Below are 19,132 nucleotides of genomic sequence, written 5' to 3'. Positions count from 1 at the left end.
GGAGCCCCACTCTGAGCGGCCCGAAAAACGGCGGGATTTCCCTTAAAAAGGTGGAGGATCCCGAGACAGGTAAAATGCTACCGCAGAAGAAGATCTTGGCTCATTTCCCATAGTGATCACTCTACCTCTTCCTCCTGTTGAGTGATCAGGATACAATGCAGCGCAAGGCGTTGAAGCAGGTGATTAGGGAGAGAGACTGGATGCTTCAAGTTCCTGACTGACACTTCTGAACCACAGCTCGGCAAAGTAACACAATGGACCAACGAAAAGGTATGTCGACTGCGACCGTCGCCGCCTCTCTCTCCATCAACCTGTTTGCTGATGCTGTGCTTGCCCTCTTCAACAGGTGTTCAACAGCGAGAAGACGGCTTTGCCAGCCGAACTTCAGCAGCTGGAAAGAGAGATTGATCCAAAGAAGCTCGCTATTGAAAGGTGAGCTCAAATCACCATCGTTCGGGCCTGTCCGAAGTATTGCATTCTGAATGTATGGGTCCTGACTTTTGTCCTCCAGGCTACACGGCACGGCTATGCCATTCTTCAACCAATTGACCAAGGCCAAGCCGACGGGGGACCCATACCCTCCATCGTCCTCTGCCAAGGACAAGATCCTGCACACAGAAGCGCTGGGCCTGGTGATGACAGATGTAGGCTCTGAATTGGGCGGCACGTGGGGAGAAGGATTGGTCAAATATGGTCGAGCGAGGTCAAAGCTAGCTGCGGTGAGCTGGACCCGCTCTTTCAGCAGATACGATAGGCTCATTTGCCATGCTGTAGGCCCAGGAGGACTTCACGGGTAGATTGGGCGAGACGTATATCGCTGGAATGGGTGAGCACCCTCTTTTCGAATTGTGGCGTTGTGCTGATGGTGGGTCAGAAAATGCTTTTGAAGTCGTGAACGAATACAAGACGATGCGCAAAAAGCTCGACTCTAGAAGGTGATAGCGAGCGACATCGTACTCGAGCTTAGACTCTCTCAGGCTCGCACTGGACGCAGCTATTAGTAAAGCTCAGAACAGCAAGAAGGATACCAGGGCCTTGGAGTTTGAAGTGGATGTCGCTAGAGAGCGATTGTAAGTCCCTGCGTTCTGCCCAAATCGTCGCTCGCTGACATCTTATGTAGCGAAGAGATGCAAGAAGAATGCCAGGTCCGCATGGTCGTCATTGAACAGCAGGTGGACCCGCAATGGGCAGATCTGTGCGAATTGATGGAAGCAGAACTGGAGTATTTTACGAGATGCAAGGAGATTATGGAGGAATTGAGAAATTCGTGGCCAAAAGGGTATGTGGGTGTACTCTGAGCGATTCTCTGACAAATGACAGCGCTGTCACTGTCCCCGTCACATCTCGGTCGCGAGCAAAATCCAATGCGTCAGCCATGTCTGCTGGCAAGGGAAAATCCTACGGACGTTCCTCTAATGTTCCATCGGACGATGAGGATGAGCCTAGCACCAATCGTTCCCGATCTCATTCGAACGCTTCTTCTTTGAAAGGTGGCCGCAAATCCATGCTCGGAGCCTTGGGCTCTTTCGGCAAGAAAACCGGCAGTCTGGCCAACTTGACCCTCGTTGGAGGGACATCGAAACGCAAGAGTGTCTCGGGAAGAGACAAGGATAGAGATCGATATGATGGAGATAATCGGCGCGAGTTGTACTCGGACGACGAGGATATGCCCGCTTCCCCATCGACGTACACGGGTCGGTCTCGCTCGAGATCATCACTGTCAGGTGTGACATTCAGCGAATCAACGGACCGACCGCCTGCGTTCAGGCGGAACAATACTGCGCCCCTACAATCTCACGCCGAAGGACATTGGGTTAAGGCGTTGTACGACTTCACTGGCTCAGCAGCGGACGAGCTGAAGTTCAAAAAGGAAGACATGATCGAAGTGTTGGAGAAGGTCAACGATGATTGGTGGAATGGAGAGTGTCATGGCCGACATGGTTTATTCCCTTCAGCCTATGTCGAGGAATACGTGACTCCTGCTCTCGCGTCTCGCCCCAATGGTCGATCAAGAGCTCGAGCAGCTACGACTACTGCTGTTCCTGAATCCTCATTCAGCACCATGAACCTCAATACCTCAGATTCTGAATTGGAGCATGGTTTCTCCGACGCGGAGCAATGGCAAACTGCTTCCATCTCAATGAATGCTCAAAGACCTTCCTCCCAGGACAAGATGGAAGAACGAGCTGCTCCGTCTCGACCCGGTGGTAGGAAACCTGCTCCGCCTCCTCCACCATCTCGTCGATCTCAATCATCTCAACATATACCTTCGTACGGAGGCTCCAGCTCATTGTCGAATTCCCAAACGCTTGCGCCGATCCCTGCGTTCCAGCGCCGAAATCTGAATGCTTCGCCGGAAGGATCACCATTTGCAGGATCGGAGGAAGACGATTATGATGATGATGAGATATTCGGCGGAAACGGTGTAAAGGCACCCATAGGAGGGTCCGGAGCGGCCTTGTCAATCGACGGTCTAAGTTCGAGCGAGTCTACGACGGATCTGCATCATGACTCGACGTATAGGAAAAGATAGTGGTGCTGAGGGCAGGGGAGTCCTAGGGTCGTCGGGTCTTTCTCTCGTCTTTCTCTCTCCTTCAGAGTCTCGTAAACAGCAGGGGGTTGTTCTGTTGTCTCGCACTCAAGTATCGGGTCTGGCGTCGTATTTTTGACGGAGTTGAAATGGGAAGAATCGTGGTAGGCTTGCGCTTGTAGAAGTATACATCTTGGACATACATGATCTTGCATACCCAACTCCGTCCAGTATAACAACCCAATATTTACAGTCATCATCATCCGATTCTTCGCTGACATGATCATCGTCTTCCCATCCGTACATCTGATTCCAGGTCCTCAGTGCCTGTGTTTCGGCCTGAGCTGAACGGCAGCACGAGCTTCGTGGCTTATCATGGCAGGAGCCGATCGACCGACTTGACTTCCACTGGTTCTTCCACTTCTTCCGAATCATCTCGATGTAGGAGCTAAGCTCGCCGAGTCCTCTTGTCCGTCATCGTTGATTGAATGCGCGTTGACATCCCTTCGGCCTCTAATGTGCTCACCATCGTCACCTTGATCTTTCTTGATCCGTCGCATTGGTACCTGACTCTTGCTTGACGATGAACACCTGCTGGCCGAATGAGAGGACCCGAGAGTCGCTGAGGTCTCTTCGCCCGAATCACCCCCTGTGTCGTTGAACGGCAAAACAAGTCGTTCATCGAGATTGACTGATGTACCGCTCTGTGATGTATGCAGGAGGAGTGGGCCACAAGGTAGAAGAAGCCGGGTATCTTGCTGTGGAGTGTTGCCCTCTTCTGCGAGGTCCGGCGACGGTGTCCTCTTATAGGTAGAGGTAATGTCAGGTCGAGGGATAAAGCGCCTCGTCCGTTTACGTTTGGTTTGAGCACTCGGCAATCGTCGTTCGTCAGTCGAAGTGAAGAGTGAGCAATTGTCAAAGCTTTGTGAGCGGGTTTGTGAACTCGAAGTGTCTGCTCTAACTCGATCTCGAGTGCTGGACCTTGAGTCTCCATTCCATTGGCCATTTCGCGCTCTATATCTTCTCCCTGCGCTGAGGAAAGAGCTAGATTGATTTGTTTCTTGGCTGGAAGAGCGATCTGGAGCTAGGGCTATGGGCTGGGGCACTGAGACGTGAACGTCGCGGGAGCCTTCTCCTATGGATTCAGTCGACGAAGCTCGAGAGCGCTTTGGCGAAGTATGGTCTTGGTTTTGCTCTGATGGTTGAATGTGGGCATCTTGGTCTTCACCATTGGCTTGATCAGGCGCAATGTCCTTGATGAGAGCGGAGAGGTCTAGAGCATACTCTTTCAGGGGTAAGATCTGGGCTTCTCGAACACAGTCCTCCACCCAAGTCACATCATACAGGGTCAGCGGACGTGATGAGAGGAGGGCCCAGATATCGTGTAGATCTTGACGAGCGACCAGATAGATTAAAGGCAGGGGTTTGCTCGGAAGGCGACAGGTGGCTTCGCTGTCCCCAGAATCGTCGTTGAGGTCGACCTGAGCATTGACTGGTGGAGGGCATGCGGTGCCCCCGTTTCGAGTGAATGCTTCCACGAGAGTGAGACAGATATTGCGGGATGCGAAGCATGTCGGAGGGACCTCTGCGGAAAATGGGTCGGGTTGAGTTCGAACCAGGTCGAGCAGCTGACTCAAAGTTGGATGACATATCAGTATCGTATGAGAGATGAGGAGAGCCAGCCCTGTCTTACGCAGGGGCCAGTGAGGTACAGGGACGAAATGATAAGAGGTAAGTAGCAACGCTGAACAGGCGGGAATACACGATATGAGAGGTCAGAAGAGACAGAGTGCTCATAAGAGATCTGGAGCAGGCGAGCAGTTCGCATGTGGGTCTGATGGTCGCATGTTTGTCGAAAGGGTCCGAGCGAGGTCCGATCACACAAGCTAGGCCGATTAGAAAAGTGCATTAGAAATGATAATTTCTAATCCCCGTGGCTTGATTCCATTAGGATCTCTCTCTCTGTGATCGGGGTGGCCAGTAGAGTTCTTCCCCGTGGTCCGGGCCCCGGCGCCTCCCGCCTCTCGCTCAAAAATAATAAGATTTGGTGTCGATCCAGCTTCAACCTGCTGCTATTCACATCCAACGGCCCCACTGACCTGTATCATTTCAATCATCTCACTCAGATCAGGTCAGGACTCCTACACCTTGGAACAGTAGCGTAAGAGAGAGAGGGTCATGGTGGCTACCGTGCTACGTCGCTAGATCCTATCTCACCTACCTCACTCATGTTCTTCTTCACATCGCTTTTGCTGCTCTTGTCGAGCGCAGTCGAGGCTCAGACCTGTTCCCAATATGGAACACTGTCAGGATCATCATGTCTATGCCCACCAGGCTTCAACGTCGACTCATCGAGCAATAATGACTGCTCAGTGCCAATGTGTGGAGGCAGCTTGTACGATCCAGGATCAGCGGCAAGCATAGCCCGTGGGTCGACATTGGCGAATCTATCAAGTCAGACCTGTCAATGCGCAGACGGTTGGAGCGGACCTACGTGTACAGGTGAGGCTTCATAACACACACTGATGTCTATGGGTCTATCTATTGACACCCCCTTTCACCTACAGTGTGTAGCTCCGCAACATCCTGCCAGTCCTCACTCTCCAAATACCTCAACTCCTCCAATACAGTCGCCGACTCGACCCTCAATACCTCCCTAACATGCTCGTCCTCCCCTGTCACCTATTCCTCATCGCAGATGTTCTGCGATGTCACCACTTCTATCCTTCATCAGCTCTATGCAGGCTCATGGACCCTCTCCATCACCAGGACACTGAACGCATCACGCACACCTGGAGGTCTAACCACTCTTGACGCCGCCAAACTCATGGGAGGTGATTCACATGGCTATGCTCAATTATGGTACGATGGAGTGGAGCAATTCTATTGCCAAGCCAGTCAATGTGACCAAGTGACAACACCTGGTAGTGCAGGGAGGAATGGATCGACCTGGACATGTTCGACCTTGAATTGCACTTGTCTCACGGACGCTACGCTGTGCAAAGATTTGTCCAGTAAGATCGACACCCTTGTGGGACCGCTCACAGTCGACTGCTCCGGTACCGATTATGGAAATTGCACCTTTTTGACGCCTTTTCTGGAGAGCTTCTTTGGCCCCAGCGGTCTGGGGCTATCGAGCTGCTCATTCGGTGAATGTGTACAGCAATATGTCATCGATCAAGCACTCGGCATCTCGGAAGCGGTCTCGTATGCCACGAAATTGAGTGGAGGAGTCATTGCTGGCCTAGCAGTTGTTGGCGTCTTGCTTCTTGTCATCATTGTTTTGCTTATCTGGGCTTGGATGATTCAGAGGAAGGCAAGGAAAAACATGACTCATGACGGACAGATCCCGAAGAATGCTGGAGCAAGGGTCGCATGGAGTGGCGTCACTTACGAGGTCAAAGCTGCGGGAGTATCACATTGGGATCGACTCGTCACTTGGGCGAAAGGCTCGGGATCGGCTGGCAACAGTACCGCAGCATCCTCTGAAAGGGGTGATGGACTCGGACCGGCTGGAGGCAAGATCGTTCTCTCGGATTCTTGCGGAGATTTGCCTGTCGGTGGCTTCGCCTGTATCCTTGGTCCGAGCGGAGCTGGAAAGTCGACCCTAGTAGATATTCTGGCTGGAAAGAGAAAGGCTGGTAATGTTCAGGGCTCGGTCAAATTTGCCAAGTCTGGAGGCGGCAGGATCAAGATTGGATACGTCGATCAGGTTCGTCACACGTTGTGGTGTTACTTCGTCGCTGACAATTACTAGTCTGACGTTTTGTCGCCCACGTCTACTGTGCTTGAGACGTTGATCTTTGCCGCGCAATTACGGCTACCCGAGTCTGTACCTGAATCTGTCAAGATCGAAAGAGCCAACACTGTCCTTCAACAACTAGGTCTCGAGCACGTCGCACATACTCGTGTCGGATCGACAGAACACAGAGGGATCTCTGGTGGAGAGATGCGACGTGTTTCCATCGGAATCGAGCTCGTCGCTGCGCCGGACGTCCTCGTTCTGGACGAACCTACCTCAGGTTTGGACTCGGTCTCCGCTTCTCGACTCGTCAGTTTATTAAAGCAGCTCGCTGAAGGAGACAGCCAGACAACCATCATTGCAAGCATTCATCAGCCGAGTTCTGCACTTTACCGTGCCTTCAGCCAGGTCGTCCTCCTCGCCAATGGAAAACAGCTATACTTCGGACCAGGAGGCGATCAACCTGCTCTGTTCTTCGCTCGGCAAGGTCGACCTTGTCCCGCAGGATATAACGTTGCGGATCACTTGCTGGAAATTGCTAGTGGCCCAACTGATGGTCTAGTCAGTGGACCATCTGCTGTCGTGCGGCAAAGTGCGGACAACGGCTCAGATCAAGAATCATCGAGTCTTCAAGGTAACGAGAAGTCATTGTCCAGTTCCGGAGCCCAAAGCCACACAGACTCCTCCGTCGAGAAGGACCTGGTGACTCCTGCTCTCCAGGCTGAAAGCCTCCCTAAGCATCCCGATGGCGAGCCCTTGTCCGTGGAAAAGACATCATGGTGGCCTCGTACACACTGCGCGACGACTTTCTTGACGCAGGTGGAGGTCCTAAGTGGAAGAGAGTGGAAGAATCTTAGACGGTAAGCGTCCGTTTCTGCCTCGGCTTCCAAAGTGCTGATCCTCCTCAGGGACAAGACATTGTTGATCGCTCATTGGGTCATGTCATGTATTCTCGGCGTATTCGCAGGAGGTCTATACTACAAAGTCAGCTTGACGATTGCTGGGTTCCAGAATCGAGTGGGAAGTCTGTTCTTCCTTGGATCTTTGATCGCATTTACGTCGCTAAGGTGAGCTCTCTCCGCCTTTTTTACGGTCTTGGCTCACAATCATTTCTCAGCGCATTGTATAATCTTGTCGAAGTTCGAGGTCTCTTCCTCCGTGAACGAGCGGGATCTTTCTACTCGTGAGCTGTTTCATGGATGATCCTTGACTGACTCCCCGCAGTCCCCAATCTTGGCTCTTGACTAGGGTCATCTTTGATGTCATTCCTCTTCGACTGATTCCCACTATCATTGTTGGGTGAGCTGAAAGGTGTGCCTTACCCTTCAGAGCTGACAGTGCACTCGTAGCATCATCGTGTACTTCAGTACGTATACAGACCTAGATTTAAATGATCACTGACATTAGCGTAGTGGTGGGACTAGCTCACAGTGCCGCGCGATTCTTCAAGTATCTGTTAATCTTGGTAGAGTATTCCCTGGCAACCACTCTATTTGTGAGCTAGATCCTCACCTTGTTGAACTACGAGGAGCTCATGATCGTCTCAGAACTTCCTCCTCGCATGCGTCTTCCGCCAAGGAGGTATCGCTATCCTATTGTCGTCGCTCTGCAATCTCTTCCTGATGACATATGCTGGGTAAGACATCTCTCTCATCATACTCCGTTTCCTGACACTGCACAGCTTCTTCGTCAACATTCACCAAATCCCGCCGGTGCTTCGATGGCTGAGGTACTTCTCAACCCTTGGCTATACGCTCGAAGCTTTGTCAGTCAATGAAGTCGGATCAGGTTTGATGATTATCGTGAGTTCATAACCACGATTTCAATCTCACTCTACGGTAGGACGTTCTGGAAGGTGTGCCGATCGAGATCAATGCGGTGGTCATTATGCAGACACTGTTCGGATTTGATCTGAGTCATTATTACCGGTGAGTCAACATGCGGTCTGCAGGCGAGATGCATATGCTGATGTGGGTCAAGGGACGTGTTGGTTCTCTTTGCTTTCGTGGCTGGTTTCGCCATCTTATTGGTTGGCGCGGTTGTCTTCATACTCAGGGAGCGGCGATAGGAATGCTAGAACGTCGTTTCGTGTCTCGTCTAGGCTCGAAACTCAGGTGACTTCTCCGTCTGCTAATCGTTTTACATTATAATACGCGATATGTATATTCTGTTATGGCAGTATCTAAGCTTCTTCTATGCGAGAATCTTGGCCATGTCATCCCCCTCATTGCCTCCTAATCCTCTCTCTTCACGACCATCTTTGCCCCAAGATTCCCAAATTTGCTTGACTTGCTCCTTCTCACTCGTATCTAGCCCACCCTTCTCCGTCGCATTGACAAGAGCCCGCATGGCATTCTCTTCGAATTCGACATCTCCTCCCTTTTGCGACTTCAAAGCCTCTAAGACTGTGACGAATATGCCTTCTCGCTTTAAACCCTCAACGAGCGACTCTCTAGCGTTTCCATCCGTAGTTTGGCCTTGCTCTTTCAAGATTTCTGCTACTTCCTTTGGCAATTCTCCAGAGTATTGTTCTCCCGACTGCATGACCAGAGTCCCTATGAGGAACTGCATCTTCTTCCTGACGACGGGTTCTGGATCCCTGATTCCTTCTTTCAAGGTTTGATACCCTCTACTGGAGGACGCAGAGAGTGCTGAGGAAGCCAATGGCCAATGTTTCAACGCCGAGGATAATGCGTAGGTCGCGCGGGATCGAGTAGCGGGACTATGGGAACTGGAAGGGGATATGACTGTCAAAATTTGAGACAAGGCATTGTGAGCGTAGAGCTAAGAGGGGGGGGGGGGGGGGGAAAGGTCAGCAAAAGCTGCATGGGCTAGCTGAGGAACTCACTGCAGACTGAGCTTTGATATTGTTCTGTACGGCTGTACCGATGATCCAGCAGGCATGCGCTACGATGGTCTCGTGTGGAGAGGACAAAAGAGACAATATCGGTTCCCAGAGTTTCAAGACGGCCATATTGTTGGCGTTATCGAGGTGTTCAATGAGCTATGTCAGATGGATCGGTCAGTCAATCTTCCAAACACACACACAATCATACACAGAGGCTCTAAAAAAAGGTCCAAACTTACCATCTCGAAATCGTCCAATGCCTCTACACGTTGATCCACATCGTTACTTTCATCCAGGGCGAAAGCCATCTTCTCCTTCATCACTGTGCTATCTGATTTCCCCATGATAGCCTCGAGTATTTCAGAGTTGAGTGCAGGGTTTGCCGCAGGGGTGTTTGTCGAATGGGCAGGGTGGTCTTCTGCATTCTGACCACCGTATGATGATGTACCGTACTGTGGATCAGAAGGATGCAAGGCGGAAGATCCAGGTGAGGGCGTTTCAGATGCTGGATTGAATCGGAGTGAGAGGGGTGGTTGTTCAGCACCAGTGGTTCCATCGCCTTGGGCTCCAGATGTAGGAGGTGTCGAATTGGCAATTGACCACCGCAAGAGTTCGTTGAGGTCGGGCATGGTCTCTGATTTGGGCGATCAATAGGCCAGCAAGTCTTCTTCCAGGTGCAGGTACGAGATCAGAAACCGATATTATTTATGCTCAAAAATCTCAGCTTCGCATTGACGTTGAGCTGGAATCTACGACAACTTTCTACAGGTCCTTACGGCATACAGCCAATGACGTGGCATATGCTATCAGCAGGACTTGATCATTTCTCAGCGGTGATCACCGCCTGCCGACTTTTTTTTTTTTTGGGCGAGAGGTTCGATTGAAATGCTCAGCGGTTGAGCAAGGTAGCAAGTCAAAGTATAGATACAAGACTCAAGGCGAGGTCTTAGACAGTCATGCCGAGATCCAACGATGATACAAGGAGGCATGTCCAAGTTCTACCTGAACGGATTGGTCAGGTGGGTAACATACGGCGGGAACATACTGCGCTGTCAGAAGGGACCGGATTCCCGACCATTGCTGATAGGTCGTTCCTTCAGGTCGCTGGATCCGAGTTTCCAGGTCATTATCCAGGAGAAGACCATTCATGGAACTTGCAGCGATTTAAAGAGGTGCGTGGGATGTACTTTTGGAACTTGTGACTCGGACTGATCTGCGTGGCTGTCAGAACTTGGTCGTCTCGGTTCAACGACTCACGCCTTCGACTGTTGAATTCGACTTGATTGGCGTAGATGCCTCCATTGCCAATGCCTTGAGAAGAGTCATGATCGCGGAGGTGAGCAACTGAGCAATTGTGGAGGCATTCAAAAGGCGATCACGGTGGCTGATCATGCTACTTGCAGGTCCCGACAGTGGCTATCGACAGTGTTTATGTGTGGAACAATACGTCAATCATGCAGGATGAGGTGCTCTGTCACCGTTTGGGTTTATTACCGTTGAAAGTTGATCCCAGGAAAGTTCAGTACACGAGTGAGTCCAAGATCTCTCCTACTTCATCTTTATCTGAGAGTGCTGTGCTTACATCTGACTCGTCACTCTTCAGAGAACCCAGATAAGCCGAGCGAGAACGATACGTTGATCTTTGATCTTCGGGTCCGGTGTGATCGGAATAAAGATGCAAGTAGAGGAGAGACAGACCCCAGGAAGCTATACTACGATTCGAATGTGTATTCTGGTGAGATTCAGACCGGATTCCCCTTTTTAGAATCCTTGATTGACACCCGTTTTCCCAGGCATGCTCGAATGGGTTCCTCAAGGTGCTCAATCGGATAAATTCGGTGTCAATGGTGTTCCGAAGCCTGCGCCTGTGGATCCCGATATTCTGCTGGTCAAATTACGTCCGAAGCAGGCGAGTCGGTCGTTGCAGCTCAACGTTTGACACCACTGACGATGCAGCACGTCTGTTAGGTGGTCGACTTTCACTGTTTTGCTCGGAAGGGCGTAGGCATGAATCACGCCAAATGGTCTCCAGTCGGTGAGAATTTTAAAGACTCTCTCAAGATCCACATGTTAATCTAATGTCAACCTTTATTGGTTTTTTTCTAGCCACCGCTTCATATCGTCTCCTACCTCAGATCATCATTCGTTCGCCGATTCCACCGGAGCATCAGGAGAAATTCCAAAAATGCTTTCCGCCAGGTGTCATTGACATTGAGGACGACGCCTCGGGTCACCCTCAATGTGTGGTCAAGAACCCTAGAAAAGATACAGTCTCCAGGGAAGTTTTGCGTCATCCAGAGTTTCAGGATTTGGTCCAATTGACAAGGATACGAGATCATTTCTTATGTGGGTTTTTCGTCTCTTTTTTTCCTTCTTTGTCTCCTTTTTCTATTCCATCAAACCTGACGCTCGTCGCCTTTCCTTTAGTCAACGTCGAGTCAACTGGACAGTACAATCCCGAAGAGCTCATCCCTGAGGCTATCAAGATCCTTTTGGGGAAAATAACAGAAGTCGAACAGGGTCTCGATAAACTCTTCGCACCGAGTGCAGGGGCTGCATGAATAGAATGAGAGAGTTGTTAATTGTATACATACAGTATGACAGTGACGATGTATGAGTACAGATGATATGGTGTATTGTTCACAATCCAACGAATTGTGTGCGCATACAGTCAGTCGCCAGTCTAGACGTCGAGACCCAATCTCGCCGCTTTGAATCTCGACATTTTCTTCGGCGCTGCAGTCTCTTCTTCAACCGTACGATTTCGCTCGATCGATTGGGTCTCCTTGACAGTTCGAACGGCAGGGGGCATCCCCATATTATCCTCCTTCTCACGAACGGTGCGCCGGCTAGTCGGCGGAATCGCGGGCGGCGGTCGTCCTGTCACATTGGAGGATTGTTGGGTAGGTCCAGATTGACCCAATAATTGTCTCTTGACTTCCTCCCGCCTCGCTTTCGCATCCCCATCTTCATCATCACTCCATCCTTCTTCACCTGGAGCAAGGACAAGGTTCCCATTCTCCAACCTTCCCACACGCACATATTTCCTCAATTCGTCCGGTGAAGGGTTGATGATGCGTCCATTCGAGATGGACGGTAGAGCCAGCATGACTCCGGCTCCTTCCTCCCCCCCATCATCATCATCATTTTCATCATGGTGCTCCACTTGGTGATCGAAGTCGTACGTATCCTCGTCATGTTCAGATCGAGGTCGAATGGGCTGTTGACGGCGATGATAATCTAGTGCGATCTCCCTAGCGAGTAGGGCATCGTCCAGATCGTATTCATCCTCCTCTATGTCTTCTTCATCGTCCATATCCTCGATGGGAGCGTCGCTGTCGTCACCGACATGCGTCACTTCTGCCGTCCTCGAATGGCTGGTTGATCCAGGGCTCAGAGTCGTCCCCGAGGATGAGGCCAACGATTGAACAGGCTGTACGCTCGGTACTGGTGCCTTCTCCACAACCGTGTTCTTGACCGACATCATGCCCGGTGTTTTCGACATGAGGGGGAGGTTGGACCCTGATGGTTCGGCCCCGCGGCTCTCTTCAGCATGGGAAGTTTTTGCCGCCCTTCTTTGAGCGAACAAACTCTGCTTCGGTTTGGGAGTCTGCCCCACAGGTTCAGCGACCTCTCCCGCAGCTGACTGTGCTACAATCGGTTTACGAGAAGACAAGAAGCCAGGTCTGAACCCTGCGAATGCCCCGGTCCCACTTGTTCCCTTTTTCGGAGCAGTCGGCTGATTCAGCATGGGTACAGGTGCGACTTGGAATTCTCCATAGGTCCTTTCATCACTGACATCATGGATTGGTAATGGAAAGCCCATTCCACCAGCATGGATTGTCTTGGAGTCGGGTGAATCTGGTGATGGTAGAGGCACAGAATCGTCAAACGTCACTGATTTCTTTCGAACTTGAGGCTTTAGTATGGATCTGGTAGGGCCTGGTGTAGATGCTGAGGGAGTAGGTACGAGGGATGGGCGAGCAGGAGAGTGCGGTCCAGGAGAGAGTGACGGTGACGGCTTGGCAGAGGCATCAGGTGTGACTTGTTCCTTAGCCAGAGCTGTGTCGGCATCGGAATCATCGTCCGAATCTGTTCCCTCATTGAAGACTTTTCTTCTGAGAGCCGCACGGCGCGCCTTGGCATCTTCGGACCAGTAATCTTCCTTCTCCTCTGGCGGCGGAAAGTCTGGCAAGGGATCACCTCCGATCATCGACGGCGGTGGATCACCTAACGTTGATCCGTCTAACCCTTCACGGATCTCATGTATCGGTAGCCCTTCCTCATTGACGAGCTATAACTCAGAGTCATCAGTAGAAAGGATGAGGTGACACTCGAAGAGAGCCACCGCGCGGAGATTGAACGTACCACTGATTCTTGTCCATCCCTCCTGGTACCAGCTTGTAACTTCTGAGCCTCGACGAAATCTTGTACAACATCGGCAAGGATTCCACCCTGTCCAGAGCCACTGTTTGGCGCCGACCCCAAGGTCGAACCGCTGAGAGAATCTCCTTCTGCCTCTTCCTCGTCATTGTCTTTATCATTGACGACTGTCATCCGGCCAACGGGATCCAACCGTCCCGTAGTCTGACCGGTCGGTAAACTTGCGGGCGGTGGAGATGACCTAGCTTTGTATGGTCCAGCGATGGATGTCGAAAAGATTGGGTTGAGCTGAAGTGGCAGGGAGAGCGGCAGAGAGGAAGAAAGAGGACCAGAAGATATCGTCGTGTGTCTCTGACCAGATACATTTGGTCTTCCCTCCATTCTCCTAGCGTGTTCAAACAACATATCTTCATAGTAACAGCGGGTCAATAACGTAGCACTGGACTGCCCGAGCTTGAGCTCACCTGTTTTTCGCCTCTGGACCCATTCGGAAGCCTCCTGAGCCGTCATACCGACCCAGTATCCCGCTCCGATATTGACCTTGACATCGTTTGTATGTACGACCTGACCTCCCAAACTCGCTTTCGCATTCAGAGGAACCCTTGCAGGCCATCTCGTCTGATCTGTTAAGCGCTTGAGCCTTGCAGAAAGTAGATCCAGAGCTTGAATCTGGGCTTCTACGGATGGATCAGAAGGTCTGATCGTGTTCAATGATTGATCATTCTCCATCTCGTCGTTGTGGAATGACTGACCATGCCACTACTCTAAAGATCATCAGTGATGAAACGAATAGCCGGCTGCCACCGTGGGAAAGTGACCTCGTGACTTCGGTCTTGGCTCGCGTTGGAATGCTCTCTCTGTATCTCTCCTTTCTACAACGCAGGTCATTGTCGTCGATACCGACAAAAGAACAACGACGTTTGGCGGAGATAGTGCCTCTTCTTGGATCGCAACTATCTCTCTTGGCCTGAACTGATCCTCGATGAGGGCACCTGTTTCCGACATCAGTACCATTCGCTGATACGCTGCTCAACCCTTACTCTACTAGTCACAATGTCCAATGATCGAGATCCATCCGAGTCCCCAGCGCCTACCACCTCGGCCCTTCCAGATACTTCTACCAGTACCCCCTCAAAGACATTCCGAGCTTCGCCGTCGCCAGACGTGGCAATCACCTCCTCCTCATCATCATCACCCTCACTGTTAAAGAGTACAAAGGTAGAAAGCGATGCAAATCAACCGTCGTTTGATTCTCCTATTACGGGCAGCCAGGATGGTGACATGGAACGCAATGACGTAGGAGAGGGTAGCTCATCTTTCAAGCTCCCCTCCTCCTCTACCATCACCGCAGCTGCGGCCGGCGACGGTACCGCCGGAGCGAGACGAGGACAGGAAGAGATAGTGGTCGCTGTCCCACTTCCGGAGACGCTCATGCCGGAAACCAATGAAGAATGGTGGGATCTCAAGATGAGCTGGAGTGGCAAGCTCTTCGAGATCAAAGTTGCCTCCAATGATATGTCAGTCCCGTCTACAATCCTTAGTGTTTCAATTTGCTCGCTGACAACCCCACGCTACAGGGTGTACGATTTCCGCGAACAGATTCATCGACTGACTCAAGTTCCACCGGTACGTCAGAAAATCATCGGATTGTCCAAAGGCAAGCTTGGGACGGAGACCGATTCGAGACGATTCGGGTCGCTTGGCGTGAAGAAGGATTGCAAATTTACGTTGATTGGGACACCTGAATCAGACACGTTTAAAGATCCAGCGGGGCTCAAAGCGGCGGTACGTCCCGTATAGTCATGTTGTTCCAAAGGCATGGACACTGACAGACTATAGCTCGAGGACGATTTCGATGTGTCTTACGGAGAGTTCAAGGCTGGCACTTATACTGCTCCGGCAGCGGATCCAAGGAATAAGCGGATGATCGAATCCATCATTCAACGGGTCCCGATCACTGTATGTGCACTTCCTCGTACATTCAGTCTGATCCCCGTTAGGTCATGAATGAGCCAAGACCTGGGAAGAAGCTGCTCGTCCTTGATCTGGATTACAGTAAGTCTAGGCTTGAGTGTGCGGTCGCTCAAGCGTCAAAGCCATGGTCGATAGCAAACCCCTCTTGGCGGGATCGCTGCCTCCCGAGGAGTGCGCTCGACCTGGCTTACATGACTTCCTCGAGCGGTTCGTGTAGGGCGCGCGCTCAGCTAAGGACTGTAGACTAACGCCGAGCTAGAGTCTATCCATATTACGACATCGTCATCTGGAGCCAGACCCACTGGCGGTGGCTCGAAAGCAAGTTGGCAGAGCTCGGCGTGATCGGCGGTGATAAGAGCTACAAGATCAGCTTTGTATCTGATCGTTCGACCATGTTCCCGGTGAGCTGGATAAGTTGGGATCTACCACTGGTGACAAGCTCATTCAAAAGTCCAGGTCTTCACATTACGCGATGGCCAACCGTTCAAGCATGAGTGAGTGGTTTGTGATCCGCGGGGCTTTGAGCGGGCTGCTGACGACTGTTCTCAGAGTCAAGCCGCTCGCCTACTTTTGGGCAAATTACCCCCAATGGTCAGCCAAGAACGTGAGACAGATGGCTCCGTCGAAGCCGTAGCTTGACTGATCTGATCTACAGACCATCCACATTGACGATCTGAGTCGTAATTTTGCCATGAACCCTGGAGAGGGCCTGAAGGTGAGCTGCGCTGATTCAATGGCCGTAGGTCAATAGCTGACCCGGACTGGACTCAGATCCGAGCGTATCGGACTGCAGGTGTCAATGCAGAATACCAAACAACTACGCGCTATAAGCCCGACAGACAATTGTACAAACTTGGGGCATATGTAAGTAGCGCGCTTAGACGTGGAGACGGATCGCTTGTTGACGTTTCGCACGTCAGCTGTGCAGGATTGCCACGCTTGATGACTTTACGACCCTTGACCACAGGGTGAGTCTGAATCAGATTGTACGGAATTTTGAGCTGAATGCTTCGTCTCAGAGATGGAAAGAGACGCTTGGCCCGGACGACGTGTGATGGCATACATTGATACAACCAGGTCTGTGCTGCATTTGAACGTTTCTGTGTACGACACGCATGTATACGACTGGGGCTGAGCCCTGTCATTCTGTAGATGACGAGGGTCGTGTACGATTTGGTCCAGAACGACGATGGGATGTCGTTGGCCCACGGCCGGCCGAAATGATCTGCAACGGCAAGCAAAATTCTAATTTTGTGCCTCGATTACACGCCTCATTTAGCTTGTATTCAGAGAATTGAGTGATTATTATTAAGAAGGGGCTATATGACTCAGCAAAGTGACGTGAGCAGCAGCAGCTCATCGCCTCTCTCTCGCTCTCTCTCCCACAAGCCTTGGCTCTTTCGCTCGGCATCTAATTGACACACTTGCTGTGCTGATCCGCCAGACACACACACACAGAGAGAGAGAGAGAGATCTACAGGATTGACTCACAACGTCGGTGAATGGGCTGACTGTAGCGATCGAACGGCAAAAGACTAGTACGGCCAGAAGCTTTGGGATGCACAATGGGTTTACGTCACTCTCACACTCGCAGAGTCACAGAGCTGGGCGGCGGCAAAAAGCTCTTAGCATCATGCAGTCGTGGAGAGAATGACTGGACTGGGATCCGATCGTAAGATTTTGGGCCGGGCAGGGCATTCATGAGATGGTTGGATTTGGATCGTGAGAAGAGAGAGAGGGAGAGAGGGAGGGAGAGATGAAATATAAGTTCAATGGTCAACGAATCACCAAATCTCATTCATCACCAACACCATCCTTCATCCTTGAGACACACCTCTTAAACACGAGGTCTCCCGTCCCTTTCGCGCATCTCGGGCATCGCCATCTGCCTGCGATCGCTTGTATCTGCTCACCACCGCGCCGCCCAGACTTAACCCCTCTCCTTTGACCTTTGACTTTCACATCCCCTTTGAGGTTTACTTATTACACAGCTCGAACCGAGTGGTGATATAACATTACACCTCATCACCATCACCATCAACGTCCTCATCGCTGTCTGTACATCGACCACCCAGCTACTCCTTGCAGTTACATCCACCACCTGCTCATCATCATGTCACGGATTCAACTCACAACATTCTCACTCATCGGCCTATTTTACCTCTCGACGTGCCAAGCTTTCCCCGCTCCATCCTCTCCCACTTGGCCTTCTCTCCCTCACGATGTCTTACCACCGACAAGGAGGCAACAGGTCGACTCCTCCTCCCCGTCTGCCTCCTCCTCGCCTTCATCTTCGGCCTCCAGTACAAGCTTGACAGAGTCTGGAGGACCCATGAGCGGTCTGACGATTATTGTCCCTTTGGCTTTCCTAGTCGGCGCAGGTATCATTGCTGGTATTCTCGTGAGTGCGAGCACACGTGCGAGGAGGGGACCCCCCATCACGAAATACGCACTCACTGACAAATACGCATGCAGTACGTCTTGTGGCATCGAAAACACCGAAATGATCCTCCTCCCGTCCGTCGTATGCCCGCCGTCCGACCCCGACAGTATCTGTCAAGACAAGAGAGCGGAGCAAGTGTCCGCAGTCTACCCAGGTATTCGATTCAAGCGGGAGAGCAAGAGTTGGTCTTGGCCAGGTGCGTCTCGAGAAGACCTAGGATCAACAGATCGCATCATGTGCTGACGCTTTCCGTCCACACAGACAATCATCCAATTTGGCCGAAGAGCTGTATCGACAAAATCGCATTCCCAACTCCGGCGAGAGCGCAGATCACCAGCTCCCAACCGGAGGCAGTATCATTGGATCCCTCATGCGCACCGTGACATCTACCAGTCTCAGTCGAGGACCGGCACCTTCTTACCTGGAAGCTACTGTCTCTTCGACCCAAGGCTCCGATGTCGAGCGCGGAACAATCGAGCGTGTGCCAACAAATCAGAAGGAAGCTAGTCAACCCAGCAGCGGTTTCAGACGATTCTTCACCATGCCTCGTTTCGGCGGCAAATCTCAACCGACTCAACGTTCCACCGATGTACCAGAGATGACTCAATTGGCGGTCCCCAGACCAGCCGTTACGACCACACGTGCTCATGTCGACTCACACTCGCAACCTCGCAATTCGTCTCAGTCACTTCTCCTTCGCCCACTCGATTCGCGTCACTCGACCGACTCGTCAGGTTCTCACGGACGACACAGTACCATAGGGGGCAGTCCCTCCTTCCGGACCTCTTACGACGCTCCTAGAGCTGGATTCACACCGGATCAAATGAGATTCTTAAGCGCCCATGAGGGAATCGATTTGACCAGAGTACATATCGGTGCGCAGGAAAGCGGTGGCGCTCGGATCCCTCCACCGCGTTTTGAGGAGGTGGAATCAAATGGATCGCGGGGTGTGGAGGTCGTTACCGGCGCGAGTGAGGGCGAGGGGTCTCCAGTCGCTCCTGTCAGAACGCTTCTAGCATCAAGGGGTCAAGCTGAGCGAGGGGAATCCGGCGGAAGGGAGAGCAGGCCCCAATGAGAATGACGCCATGTGCTGAATCTTCCCACTTTTTACATGTAGAATACTGTTCACGATCATATGACGAGTAATCTTTGTAGCCAGAGCATCTCACCAACACCATGCAAGGACGCAATGCAAGGAGTATGATGAGTACA

At 51.6% G+C, this 19,132-nt stretch overlaps 8 protein-coding genes across 8 annotated transcripts; 5 read left to right on the top strand and 3 right to left on the bottom strand.

The window, feature by feature from the left end:
- The first annotated feature begins 90 nt into the window (after window positions 1-90).
- Window positions 91-2,760, top strand: BD324DRAFT_616079 (hypothetical protein). The gene is made up of 9 exons (XM_022014788.1): window positions 91-179; window positions 238-270; window positions 347-432; window positions 512-719; window positions 775-826; window positions 875-935; window positions 978-1,070; window positions 1,121-1,279; window positions 1,321-2,760. Exons 1-9 carry the CDS (start codon window positions 156-158, stop codon window positions 2,531-2,533), a joined length of 1,929 nt encoding a protein of 642 aa, XP_021873834.1. The 5' UTR covers window positions 91-155; the 3' UTR covers window positions 2,534-2,760.
- Window positions 2,757-3,702, bottom strand: BD324DRAFT_253772 (hypothetical protein). Its single transcript, XM_022012291.1, has one exon. The coding sequence runs from the start codon at window positions 3,534-3,536 to the stop codon at window positions 2,979-2,981; it is 558 nt and encodes a 185-aa protein (XP_021873833.1). The 5' UTR covers window positions 3,537-3,702; the 3' UTR covers window positions 2,757-2,978.
- Window positions 3,703-4,604: 902 nt separating this feature from the next.
- On the top strand, window positions 4,605-8,393 carry BD324DRAFT_616077 (hypothetical protein). Its single transcript, XM_022014787.1, has 12 exons — window positions 4,605-5,032; window positions 5,098-6,242; window positions 6,288-7,132; window positions 7,181-7,339; window positions 7,390-7,455; window positions 7,497-7,571; window positions 7,622-7,638; window positions 7,685-7,767; window positions 7,820-7,908; window positions 7,954-8,074; window positions 8,115-8,200; window positions 8,253-8,393. Exons 1-12 carry the CDS (start codon window positions 4,759-4,761, stop codon window positions 8,338-8,340), a joined length of 3,048 nt encoding a protein of 1,015 aa, XP_021873832.1. The 5' UTR covers window positions 4,605-4,758; the 3' UTR covers window positions 8,341-8,393.
- BD324DRAFT_616074 (nucleotide exchange factor Fes1-domain-containing protein) lies at window positions 8,394-9,849 on the bottom strand. Its single transcript, XM_022014786.1, has 3 exons — window positions 9,360-9,849; window positions 9,121-9,276; window positions 8,394-9,056 (listed from the first exon to the last, which is right to left on the bottom strand). Exons 1-3 carry the CDS (start codon window positions 9,747-9,749, stop codon window positions 8,466-8,468), a joined length of 1,137 nt encoding a protein of 378 aa, XP_021873831.1. The 5' UTR covers window positions 9,750-9,849; the 3' UTR covers window positions 8,394-8,465.
- A 141-nt stretch (window positions 9,850-9,990) lies between these two features.
- On the top strand, window positions 9,991-11,751 carry BD324DRAFT_616066 (DNA-directed RNA polymerase). The gene is made up of 9 exons (XM_022014785.1): window positions 9,991-10,139; window positions 10,221-10,292; window positions 10,349-10,456; window positions 10,524-10,650; window positions 10,724-10,855; window positions 10,914-11,029; window positions 11,089-11,155; window positions 11,227-11,466; window positions 11,548-11,751. Exons 1-9 carry the CDS (start codon window positions 10,077-10,079, stop codon window positions 11,679-11,681), a joined length of 1,059 nt encoding a protein of 352 aa, XP_021873830.1. The 5' UTR covers window positions 9,991-10,076; the 3' UTR covers window positions 11,682-11,751.
- Window positions 11,752-11,803: 52 nt separating this feature from the next.
- Window positions 11,804-14,232, bottom strand: BD324DRAFT_607169 (hypothetical protein; the record flags this gene model as incomplete). The annotated part of the gene is made up of 3 exons (XM_022014054.1): window positions 11,804-13,414; window positions 13,489-13,910; window positions 13,968-14,232. The coding sequence occupies 3 exons, from the start codon at window positions 14,230-14,232 to the stop codon at window positions 11,804-11,806; spliced, it is 2,298 nt and encodes a 765-aa protein (XP_021873829.1).
- A 324-nt stretch (window positions 14,233-14,556) lies between these two features.
- On the top strand, window positions 14,557-16,532 carry BD324DRAFT_648655 (HAD-like domain-containing protein; the record flags this gene model as incomplete). Its single annotated transcript, XM_022017870.1, has 12 exons — window positions 14,557-15,020; window positions 15,081-15,288; window positions 15,343-15,462; window positions 15,504-15,558; window positions 15,600-15,684; window positions 15,737-15,878; window positions 15,934-15,971; window positions 16,027-16,081; window positions 16,133-16,192; window positions 16,249-16,341; window positions 16,398-16,445; window positions 16,497-16,532. The coding sequence occupies 12 exons, from the start codon at window positions 14,557-14,559 to the stop codon at window positions 16,530-16,532; spliced, it is 1,404 nt and encodes a 467-aa protein (XP_021873828.1).
- Window positions 16,533-17,685: 1,153 nt separating this feature from the next.
- Window positions 17,686-19,088, top strand: BD324DRAFT_252838 (hypothetical protein). Its single transcript, XM_022012290.1, has 3 exons — window positions 17,686-17,894; window positions 17,953-18,116; window positions 18,182-19,088. The coding sequence occupies exons 2-3, from the start codon at window positions 18,004-18,006 to the stop codon at window positions 18,993-18,995; spliced, it is 927 nt and encodes a 308-aa protein (XP_021873827.1). The 5' UTR covers window positions 17,686-17,894; window positions 17,953-18,003; the 3' UTR covers window positions 18,996-19,088.
- Window positions 19,089-19,132: the final 44 nt, after the last annotated feature.

This window comes from Kockovaella imperatae (genome assembly GCF_002102565.1).
Source record: "Kockovaella imperatae strain NRRL Y-17943 chromosome Unknown BD324scaffold_2, whole genome shotgun sequence".
NCBI classification, from domain to species: domain Eukaryota; kingdom Fungi; phylum Basidiomycota; class Tremellomycetes; order Tremellales; family Cuniculitremaceae; genus Kockovaella; species Kockovaella imperatae.
The sequence above is the reverse complement of the archived record's forward strand: the minus strand, read 5'-3'. Positions and strand labels throughout refer to the sequence as shown.

Bases quoted from the DNA above. Each gene is read 5' to 3' on its own strand.
- BD324DRAFT_616079 (XM_022014788.1), top strand. From the start codon at position 156: ATGCAGCGCAAGGCGTTGAAGCAG. The intron at 180-237 runs GTGATTAGGGAG...TCTGAACCACAG, and splicing joins AGCGCAAGGCGTTGAAGCAG to CTCGGCAAAGTAACACAATG. The intron at 720-774 runs GTGAGCTGGACC...GCCATGCTGTAG, and splicing joins CGAGGTCAAAGCTAGCTGCG to GCCCAGGAGGACTTCACGGG.
- BD324DRAFT_253772 (XM_022012291.1), bottom strand. From the start codon at position 3,536: ATGGCCAATGGAATGGAGACTCAAGGTCCAGCACTCGAGATCGAGTTA.
- BD324DRAFT_616077 (XM_022014787.1), top strand. From the start codon at position 4,759: ATGTTCTTCTTCACATCGCTTTTGCTGCTCTTGTCGAGCGCAGTCGAG. The intron at 7,133-7,180 runs GTAAGCGTCCGT...GATCCTCCTCAG, and splicing joins GAGTGGAAGAATCTTAGACG to GGACAAGACATTGTTGATCG. The intron at 7,768-7,819 runs GTGAGCTAGATC...TGATCGTCTCAG, and splicing joins CCCTGGCAACCACTCTATTT to AACTTCCTCCTCGCATGCGT.
- BD324DRAFT_616074 (XM_022014786.1), bottom strand. From the start codon at position 9,749: ATGCCCGACCTCAACGAACTCTTGCGGTGGTCAATTGCCAATTCGACA. The intron at 9,277-9,359 runs GTAAGTTTGGAC...CATCTGACATAG, and splicing joins CATTGGACGATTTCGAGATG to CTCATTGAACACCTCGATAA. The intron at 9,057-9,120 runs GTGAGTTCCTCA...CCCCCCTCTTAG, and splicing joins ATATCAAAGCTCAGTCTGCA to CTCTACGCTCACAATGCCTT.
- BD324DRAFT_616066 (XM_022014785.1), top strand. From the start codon at position 10,077: ATGCCGAGATCCAACGATGATACAAGGAGGCATGTCCAAGTTCTACCT. The intron at 10,651-10,723 runs GTGAGTCCAAGA...GTCACTCTTCAG, and splicing joins CAGGAAAGTTCAGTACACGA to AGAACCCAGATAAGCCGAGC. The intron at 11,467-11,547 runs GTGGGTTTTTCG...CCTTTCCTTTAG, and splicing joins GATACGAGATCATTTCTTAT to TCAACGTCGAGTCAACTGGA.
- BD324DRAFT_252838 (XM_022012290.1), top strand. From the start codon at position 18,004: ATGCCCGCCGTCCGACCCCGACAGTATCTGTCAAGACAAGAGAGCGGA. The intron at 18,117-18,181 runs GTGCGTCTCGAG...CCGTCCACACAG, and splicing joins CAAGAGTTGGTCTTGGCCAG to ACAATCATCCAATTTGGCCG.